Source organism: Sabethes cyaneus, chromosome 3 (genome assembly GCF_943734655.1).
Source record: "Sabethes cyaneus chromosome 3, idSabCyanKW18_F2, whole genome shotgun sequence".
In the NCBI taxonomy this organism is placed as follows: Eukaryota; Metazoa; Arthropoda; class Insecta; order Diptera; family Culicidae; genus Sabethes; species Sabethes cyaneus.
This window is the reverse complement of record NC_071355.1, coordinates 61,999,221-62,009,427: the sequence shown is the minus strand read 5'-3', so window position 1 is coordinate 62,009,427 and position 10,207 is coordinate 61,999,221. Positions and strand designations below refer to the sequence as shown.

General features: G+C 43.7%; 1 protein-coding gene across 2 annotated transcripts; it reads left to right on the top strand.

Moving 5' to 3' along the window:
• The first annotated feature begins 499 nt into the window (after positions 1-499).
• Positions 500-4,444, top strand: LOC128739250 (structural maintenance of chromosomes protein 6). 2 transcript variants are annotated; one of them, XM_053834724.1, is made up of 8 exons: positions 500-706; positions 780-1,065; positions 1,124-2,179; positions 2,241-2,863; positions 2,922-3,571; positions 3,630-3,831; positions 3,896-4,257; positions 4,318-4,444. In XM_053834724.1, the coding sequence occupies exons 1-8, from the start codon at positions 614-616 to the stop codon at positions 4,340-4,342; spliced, it is 3,297 nt and encodes a 1,098-aa protein (XP_053690699.1). In that variant the 5' UTR covers positions 500-613; the 3' UTR covers positions 4,343-4,444. The 2 variants fall into 2 exon arrangements, with proteins under 2 accessions (XP_053690699.1, XP_053690698.1); XM_053834723.1 differs by having other exon boundaries at positions 759-1,065.
• Positions 4,445-10,207: the final 5,763 nt, after the last annotated feature.

Below are 10,207 nucleotides of genomic sequence, written 5' to 3'. Positions count from 1 at the left end.
GAGTAAGAAAGAGAAAGAGTGACAACTGCAATGTTGCTGTTTTGTTTTGTCATATACATTGGCATTAGAGAAAATAATCTGGATTAATCCAGGTACAGCTGCAAAGCACAATACTTTTTCTCTCAATGGCACTCACAGATTCTTATAAACATACATAAGTCAGAAATGCAGTTTACATTAGTCTTTGATCTAATGATCTGATATAGTCCTACGTCACCCTTTCGTACAACCCTTAGGGCTGTATACTTTGTAGTTTTTTACATCAAAAATCATTTTTAGGCAGTAAATCTTTATTACTTTTGATTTTCGAGCACTGCAGTTACTATTTCAAAAATATCTGGCATCACTGAAAAGTAAAAACAGCGCGGGTTTATGTTTGTTTTTTTTTTGTTGTGCCCTGCCCGCCCTGATGCCGACAGTTGTTGTTGATTCCTTGATTGAAAGCTTGCTTGGTTGCTTGCTATTGGTGTATGGTGTTTCAGAGATAAAAAAACGAATATCTTGCGATTTCTGCATTTTAACGTGAATTTTCCTGTTCAAATGGTTTAATAGATGATTCAGATTTGCTCTACATTGAAAATTCAAACAGAATCCAACGTAATTGTTAACAAACATGAGTCGGCGTAAACGGGAAAGTTCTCCGGAAGCACCATCAAAAAAGCGTCGAAACCGAATTCGTGAAAACAGCATTAGTGACACTGAAGATGTAAGTTTCAGTTACTTTGTTTTAAATGCACTTTCATGCTCAGCTTTATCAGTTTCCTATACGTATATTGCAGGAAGCAGTGAGTTTTGGGAATGTATTATCGCAATCTTCGAAGAGGTGCTCTGACGCAATTGAGCAAGCAATTATTTTCGACATTAAGCAAAATATTCGAAGCGGCAAGATTTTACGGATGCAATTGAAAAATTTTATGTGTCATCGAAATCTAATAATTGATTTTAATAAAAGAGCGAACCTGTTGGTTGGTAACAATGGAAGTGGAAAGAGCGCTATCCTAGCTGCTTTGACCGTTGGGCTTGGGTGTAGCGCTAGTTCAACCAATCGAAGCAGCAGTATAAAGCGTAAGTATTTCTAGACATGTTATAGTTTAAATAGTTTTTTAACTTTGCTACTCTGCAGAGTTGATTAAACATGGTGAAACACAGGCCACTATTGAAATTCATTTGGAGAATGACAGTTTCGATGCGTACGAGAGAGACGTCTATGGTAACAAGATAATTGTGATGCGAACAATTAACGCTTCCGGTGCAACAAATTACAAACTGAAAAGTGAGAACGGCAATATTGTATCAACGAGCCGAAGCGAGTTGCATAAGCTGATCCTATTCCTAAATATTCAAGTTGACAATCCAGTATGCGTGCTGAATCAGGATTTGGCTCGATCTTTTCTTAAAGACTCCGATGAAAAGAAGCAGTACAGTCTGTTTCTGAAAGCTACACAAATTGATACCATCACTAGTAAGCTCAATGGTTGTACACCCCAGCTGGAAAATGCAAAACACAATCTGGAATGCAACGAGAAAAGTTTGCGATTTTTGGAACGCGAAATTCGAGATATGACAGAAAAGTACAACAACCTTCAGTCGGTGGAGAAACTTAAGGAGAGTCTCAAAGAGGCACAAGTCAAGTTAGGTTGGCGGATTGTGGTCGACAAAAGTGCTGAATTTGATCAGCTAGAGGAACAATTACGTCTCAAGTTAGACACTATGAAGGATCACTTGAACTCCATTCAGAACAAGGAAACCATCGAAGCACAGATTGAACGTACGATTCAACGCTTTCGAAATGATATCGAAGGTAAAAAGGTTGGTTTCGGTGAGGTACAGGATAAATACAATCAAGCCCGCAAGATTGGCCAGCAAATGCAGGAACAACTTGCAGATAAGAAACGACAACTCGCAAAGACAACGGATCGTCTGCAGCGGCAAGCCGACGACATTCGTGGCTTGGAGGCCGATTTGAAACAGCGCAGTGAATCTGGATACCATCGAGTGGCGGAAGAGAAAAAGCGAAATGAAGAAATGATGGAGGAACTGAGTGGAAGACGGACCGATCTGCTGGTCATGATTGAAAACACAAAACGCGATGTAGAAAGTCTGCATAACACGCTCGTACAAATTGCGGAGGCAAAAGAAGAATTACAGCACGGACGAGTGGCTAAGCAACACGAAAAGTGTAAGTAGCTGAGTTTGGGACCACTTGATGACTAATTTTGGATTTATTTTTTATTTTGCAGCACGCACTGAATCACAGCTGCAGCAATTCGATTCGTCATCCCGTGATAATCTGTCCGTTTTTGGTCACAACATGCCGGCTTTTGTTGCCAGAATTCGACAGCTACACCAGCAAGGTCGATTTTCTGAGTTGCCACGCGGTCCACTGGGTCAGTATATTAAAGTCAAGGACAAAAAGTGGACTGCTTTAGTTGAGACCGTGATTGGCCCCGGAATGTTGACCGCCTTCTACGTTAATTCCGACGCCGATCGATCTGCTCTGAATCAGCTCATTCAGCGTGAGTTTCCAGATTTACGAGGACGCACGATCATAACGGGACGGTTTCACAAGCAAGTTTACGACATTCGCGAAGGCAGAGTTGCTGAAATGCCACAAACTTATGCGCTAACGAATTTGATCAGCGTTAGCGATCCTGTCGTTATGAATTGTTTGATTGATCAGGTTAAAATAGAAACAATTCTTGCTGTTAGGGACCAGAGCTTGGCCATCCGTCTCACCAGCCAGCAGGAGAATGTTCCAACGAATTTACAGAAAATTGTCGTAATAGAGCCGTTCTCGGAGTTTTACCCAATGCCAAACTATAGAAGCTATGGGTTGCAGAAAAAACCTGCGCGATATCTTCAGGTAACTTTCAATATCAATAGTAATTGAGTATTTTAAAGTAATAACATCCTTTGACTAGGTTAATATGACGGAATTGAAGAAACAAACCGAACGGCAAATGCAGCAAATAAACGAAGAGTTAAAAGCTTTGAATCGTCAAGTTGAGCAAGAAACTGAAAGACAAAATGAGAAACAAAGTGCCTTGAAGGAAAAGCAGCATCTGCTGGGGAAGCAACAACGTGAGCTTGCTAATCTAGAATCTAAGCTTAATGATTTAAAGGCGATTGAATATCCGGCTGAATCGGAAGATGTTACTCTTCAGACCGAACTGGATGAGCTAAAGCTTGCCGAGGTCAAGCTAACAGAAGCGATCGACAAAAGCAAGCAAGATATCGAAACTTGCCAGCAAGAAATAGCCGCCCAGGCGCGGAACATACAGGAGAAAAGAGACCTCCTGAAGCAAATCGAGGATGAGATACAGAAAATTCAGGACGATATTGATGCTGAACAGCAAAAGAGACACGATATGCAGGCTAATTCCAAGACAAAGCAGCAGCAGCTAGATCGCCTGCGTCATGAAGTCAAAACATTGCAGACTAGTCGAACCGAAATGAAGCAAACGCTTGAAACCATGACTCAAGTAGCCCAAACACAAGGTGATCGAATTGAGGTAAAGGAAACACAAGATCAACTCAAAAGGTCGATTTCATCGACGGAGAAGCGAATTAAGTAAGTAAAACCGGTCCAGCTTACTAACAATTTTAAAATGCTAATTTCCTCTCTCTAGGCACATCAATTCCAATAACGATAACATTGTCGATGTTAAGGCAATTCTTGATAACAAACTGGTGAAGCAGGAAACATCGTTGCGGTACACGGATTCCCTGAAGAAAGTGGTCAGAGCATTGCAGAATTCCCGCAGCGCTCGCTACGCTTATCTGCATAAGCTCAAATCGCACATGTCACTTCGAGTGAAACATAAATTCAACGTATGCTTATAAAAAAACAATGAACTCATCAACCATACTTACGCATAATTCCACAATCTTCTAGACCGTCATGCAGCTGCGTGGTTTCGTGGGAGAAATAGCGATGGATGTCAAAAACTATACCTTAACGCTGTCGGTTGTGCCACGCGATAAGAACGTATCGAACGCTGTTTCCAACACCAAATCGCTGTCGGGCGGAGAGCGTTCGTATTCTACGGTGGCCTTCCTGATTGCGTTGTGGTCCTGCGTTGACACTCCATTCTACTTCCTGGATGAGTACGATGTTTTTACCGATCAGGTTAATAGGCACATGATGACGATGTTGCTACTGAATGAAACCAAGAAGAAAGCTGACCGGCAGTTCTGCTTTCTCACGCCGCAAGATATGAGCAACATTCAAGCTACAGATGATCTAACCATTCACCGGTAATTGCAGCCGAATGAGACTAACTAGTGATGAACTAACTGTCCCTTACATTTTTACAGGATGGCAGACCCGGAGCGATGCTGAGCACGCTTCAAATGACAAAGGTATTAAAATACTTGTTGCTGTCCAGTTCAATGTTATTGGTATGTTCCTTACTTTTGTTTGACAAACTTAAGAATTCGTTTTAATTAATAAAAACTTTCGTTCAAATATTAATACTTGCTGTGTTTTGAAAATGATAGCATCATGTGAGGATGGTGAATGATTTAAGTTCCTTTGTTGAGAGTTAGAGTAGAATCTGAAAATCAGATAGATAATCGCGATACATCGATAAAAAGGAAGAAACTACGCTTCATTTACTTCAAGTGCGACTTCCGGTAGACGCAAACATAATTGATTGATGACTGTTCGTTTCCAGTTTCTTGAATGTCACACTCTTCCTAAATTTTGCTCCATTTGCTACTGCGTAGCTTTGCCTTTGGCACCAACCGGATTCGAGACGAATACAATTTTTGCGAAGTGCACCAGTACGTGCTGCTAAAAGACCGGTGTTTTACTACTTTTTCTCGAATGTTCCGCCAACAGAAGTTGTTCTGCAATTTTCAGATGCCCCATCCATTGCACCGTTCCAGTTTAAGCGACTTTCTTGTGACTGGGTTCGCCGTATAGTTGCGCTAGCTCGTAAATCATCCTTCTCTGCATGCTCGATGCACCGTCCTCACAAACGCCGCCAAAGATGGTTCTAGACGTTTAAAAACAGTTAGTGCTAAAAACTCACACAAGTACAAGTCACTCGAGTGGTATGTGGTACACTTAGAGAAGCCAACAGTCGTTCTCCAGGTTTGCATTCATATTGTGTAAAGTGCAAACTGACTGGAAGCATAAGGTGACGTATTTTCGTTTCTTTTTATGTCTCCAACTCGGCTACACACAGTAAAAGTTTGTCCCCCGGCATCAGTCGTTATATCATTCATGTCTGGTGGCCTGACAACTGAATATCCGATGAGAAACCCCATAGTCGATGTCATCAACGGCCGATAGCAACAAAAATTTGTGAACGTAGGTGAAAGTGGATAGGTCACACCTTGAGAGAGGGGCGAACAAAATCTGCAGAGTTCGACTGGAATCCGCAAGGACAGCGTAGAAGAGGCAGACCCAGAGGCTCATGGCGACGCAGTTTAACCAACGACATCCAGGCTGTAGACGACAACCTGTCCTGGCGACAGATAAAAGCCATGGCAAGTAACCGTCAACGGTGGAGATCTCTGATTTTATCTCTTTGTTCTGCCGGACCGGCTGACATGAACACATAAGTAAGTGAGTCGGTCCGACGCAAGCAAAACGTTCGTTTGTGTTGGACGGCGTCCGGCCGATTTTCGGGGACAAAATATCGACTCTAACCACTATCTCGTAGTGAGTAAGATTCGCGCAAGGCTGTCGAACACGGCGAAAGCTCGCACTGAGAGGACGCTGCGTTTCAACATCCTGCGGTTAACGGCAAACGGTGTAGCAGCGGAGTACGCCAGGAAGCTTGACCAATGAATCGCAGAACAGTAGGTAGAAGGTGATATAAATGGGCTGTGGAGGAACATCTATGGTGCCATCGAAACAGCTGCGCGAGAGGTGGTAGGCACGACACGTGGAAGACAACGTAACTGCTAGTTTGATGCCGAATGCCAGAACGTGACAGATGAAAAAAACCAGGCCAGGAGTCGCATGCCCACTACGGCAACGCCAGCAATGACACACGGAGTTTCTATCAAACGGTGAGATGCAGGAATTTTGCCATGCCTGTGATGTGCAATGATAGTGCTGGTAACCTGCTAACTGACAAAACGGCGGTAGCAGCCAAGTGGAAGGAGCACGCGGAGATCAGCAGGGACAGGATAAGAATTGCAAGCGATGGCCAAGCTGTGGAGTCGGTAACACAAGAGGAGATTAAGAAGGCAATCACTAAGCTGAAAAACGGTAAGACTGCTGAGAAGGACGGTGTCCCGGCTGAACTTTTAAAAGCGTGGAACGAGCGGCTGTACGAAGCAATCAGTCGGATTATTGTTAGGATCTGGGAGGAAGAACAAATGCCAGAGGAGTGCTTATGGATGGCCTCATTTACCCAATTTTTAAAAAGGGGCATCAACTCGAGTGTAAAAACTATCAAGGAATTACATTGCTCAATTCTGCCTATAAGGTGCTCTGATGTATCTTGTTGTGCAGACTGAGACCGTTAGCGGAGTCCTTCGTCGGCAAGCACCAAGCTGGTTTTCGTGAGGGTCGCTCCATGACGGATCAGCTGTTTACCCTTCGTCAGTTACTTCGACAAGCTCCATGAGTACAACTTGCAGACACTTCATCTGTTTGTGGACTTTAAGGCGGCGTACGATTCAGTCAAACGAAATGAGCTGTGATAGATAATGCTAAAATATGGTTTTCCGACGAGACTAGTTACGCTGATTCGTGCGACGTGGGATGCCCAGCCGCTTTCATGACGTTGGATGAGCTGAAGCAAGGGGATGAGCTGACTCTCTAACCTGGCTATTCAACATCGCCTTGGAAGGTGCAATACGAATAGCAGACGTGGAAAGAAATGGAACTATCATCACGAAATCTCACATGCTTCTTGGCTTTGCGGATGACGTCGATATCATCGAAATCAACCGTAGAGCAGTGGAAGAGGCCTTCAGGCCTTTTAAAAGGGAAGTGGTGAGATTGCACCTTACCATTAACACCGCCAAACCGAAGTAAGTGATAGCTGGCAGGGAACGTGGGAGACCAAGTGATGTTGGTCCCTAGGTGGAGTTAGATGGGGAACGATATGTGGGTAGTGGGGGAATTTATATACCTTGGTACACTCGTGACATGTGACAACGATGTAAGCCGCGAAGTAAAACGACGAATTGCAGCCGCGAATCGGGCTTTCTACGGATTACGTAGCCAGCTGATGTCCCGTAGTTTGCAAATTCGCACAAAACTGACGCTCTACAGAACACTAATCTTCCCGGTGGCCCTTTACGGACATGAATCATGGACGCTAAAGGAAGCAGACTTACGAGTGCTTGGGGGTTTTGAGCGAAAAATTCTGCGATCCATACTTGGGGCAAAATGGAGTGTGGCGCAGTCGCATGAATCACGAGCTGTATCAAGTAAACGAATATTCTGATATAGTGCAGGTAGTACAATGTGGCAGGCTGCGGTGGACTGGACACGTGGCCAGAATGCCCGACGAAAGAGTAGCCAAAACTATTTTCGGCAGAGAACCCGGTGGGTGTGCACTGTCAAAGACGATGCACGTTCAACTGGTGTTCGTGAGGATTGGCGAACGGCAGCCCAGGACCGACAGTGTTGACAGACCATAATTCGTTCGGCGCAGGATCGGTAACGGACCGTTATCACTAAAGTAAAGTGAATACTTGGAACTCCGCCTGCATATGACGGATCTCTGTAGAGGCTACGACTACTGAGAACCATAACAGAGGGTCCAAAGCCGCTAAAAGGAGGATGGTTTTAATGGCTGCTATCCATGGCTATCACGTAAAGACTTGGATGGATAAACCCCTTATCCAAGGTGTGACGCGAGCCGTGCGGAGGGATGAATGGTGGAAGGGATCCTATAAATACTCTGCCGCAACAGAGCTTGTGGAGTACCAGGGTGCCCTCCGCAGTAATTTGCCCTTGCTGCATTAAGTCGGTCACTGATGCAGTGGACCATTTCTTACTGAACATCCATTCTTTGCCGAAAAACAAAGAAACGAAGGAGGTGGAAAGGAGTATACGGGAGGAACAGGACCTGAACGATGCGCTAGCAGAGGTTAAGTCTTGTTCCTCGTCTACCCTCAACACGCCGGATCGTTGTGAGTCGACAGGCGAAGAAGTGGCTCTTTACTCTCCATTCACTGTCCATTCACTCTGCCGAATCTCTGACTGTGTGACTCTGACAATCAAAAAATTTATAACGCCGAGTATTAAGGTTACTCAAAAGTTGCTGAGTCTCAATAAGAGAGATCTCAGCACGCCTATCGATCTTGTGACAGGACATTGTCAGAGTAAATATCATCTTCGGAATCTCGGTTTTATACAACGTGATATTTGTCGCTTGTGTAATGCCGAGAGCGAAACCTCGGAACACTTGGACTTGCTCTGCAATTTTAGAGCACTAATAGGAAGCAGACTGCAGCATCTCAAAATAGGGAGATCTGGTGTGCGTCGCCGATCATGGTATGTTTAAACCAAGTTATCCCTGATTGGCACCTATCACGCTTCAGCTACCAGCCTATCACTTTCTCAATAAGTGACTGGTAAGCTTGAAGCATGCAGTAGAAGCCATAAACAGGGCATACCACAATAGTTCAAAATACTGGACGGAGTGGTAAAAGTACCCAACAGAAGAAGAAGTACTTGTTGCTTCTAAAGACCAGAGAATCCTCTGCATCTTCACAAGCATTTCGGGAAAGGAATTGTTGTTAATAGAAGGGTGGAGCTATAGATAAAGATCCATCTTAATGAATAATGTAATCTGTCGAAATCTACGCGCGAGTTCGGTGTGATTTCATTAAAATGCCCGCGAAGTCTCGTAGCACTGACCGCCTCGGATTTTGTTTTAATCGAGTACATTAAACAAGTAAACTTCTTCGTCTATCGCGGTAAATGAACTACTTATTCATGTCGGCGAACAATGTATTATAGTCATCGAGACATATTGGAATACCTGACTCTTCGTTCATAAACACAATATATTCGTAGCGAAAGTTACCAAGCATTGTTTATTCATCAGTATAAAGAACAGTGATAACTGTGATATCATCGTGAGTTTAATACATCGACAACGAGAGCTATCCGACAACAACGAAAACGAATTCGAAAAGGTCGATGACACCCAATTAGCCATACATACGTTTGCCATACTTACGTTAGCCATACGTATGAATGCCATAATATATGTTTGCATAATGGATGCGAGCCATAATGTACGTTTGCCGAACTTGCAACTACAACCGCACTCTCCGAAAAGCTTCATTAAAAGCTCCAGTTAAAATAATGGGTAATAATGAAAATAAAGTCTTGATGTGATTTTAGTCTTTGACTAAAACCGCGGTTGTAAGATCAAGTGCCGAAAATCACACGACCTCGCAGCCCCTAACTTGGCTACTCAATTATGAATTGGAGTATTTCCAGATATGGTCGCGTGGACGCGCTAGGAAGGAGAGGTTTCATCGTCCATCAGAAGACACCTGTCGAACTTGGTTAGCACCCGGCCGTATAGCTTTCGAGCACGGGTTTTGGCCACACTATTCTGTTTAATTGTTCGGTTTGGCTGTTTGCTAGCTAGATACGATTTGATTCCTTCCCGGAATCGAGTTCTCCTCACTATGGGCTATGTACTGGGCAGCGCCGAATTTCCTGGCCAAATCACGGTCCGACAGATTGGGATTCCTCTCGATGGTCTTCAAAATCTTACCACGCAGTTTTCCGTCGACAGTTCCACTCCGATGATTAGCTTAAGACTTTCGAATCGTCGTCAATGTTTCCTTATACCGTTTGATAACGCGCCATACGGTATTTCTGGGGAATTTCAGCTAGCCTAGATGCAGACCACAATGGATTTTCCAAATTGTGCACAATTTTTTCCCTTCTTTCGGCTTCCATGTTGTTTGTTTACAAGATACAGTCGTTTTGCGGAATCTTAAAAATACAAAATTTCCGACGCGTGGGCGCCAAGAACTTCCAAATCCGTCCACCAAGAGCGCCACAACATGAGCAAAAGTTTGTTCAAATTCTAAATGAAGCAAGCTTTAAATCGATGTAATCGGTTGGTGAGGAGAGGTAGATGCGTTCTTTTCTTCAACGGTTTACTTTCAGGAAATCAACTTTTTCTAGATTTAATGTTCAAATGACAAGATCGATCGAAGTGTAGGGATAATTGAAAGGATAGTTTTACACTCTTACAAATTTTGA

Excerpts from the sequence above, each read along its gene's own strand:
- LOC128739250 (XM_053834723.1), top strand. The coding sequence starts at position 614 with ATGAGTCGGCGTAAACGGGAAAGTTCTCCGGAAGCACCATCAAAAAAG. Across the intron at positions 707-758 it reads GCATTAGTGACACTGAAGAT|TTTCCTATACGTATATTGCA; the intron begins GTAAGTTTCAGT and ends CAGCTTTATCAG. Across the intron at positions 2,864-2,921 it reads AACCTGCGCGATATCTTCAG|GTTAATATGACGGAATTGAA; the intron begins GTAACTTTCAAT and ends TCCTTTGACTAG.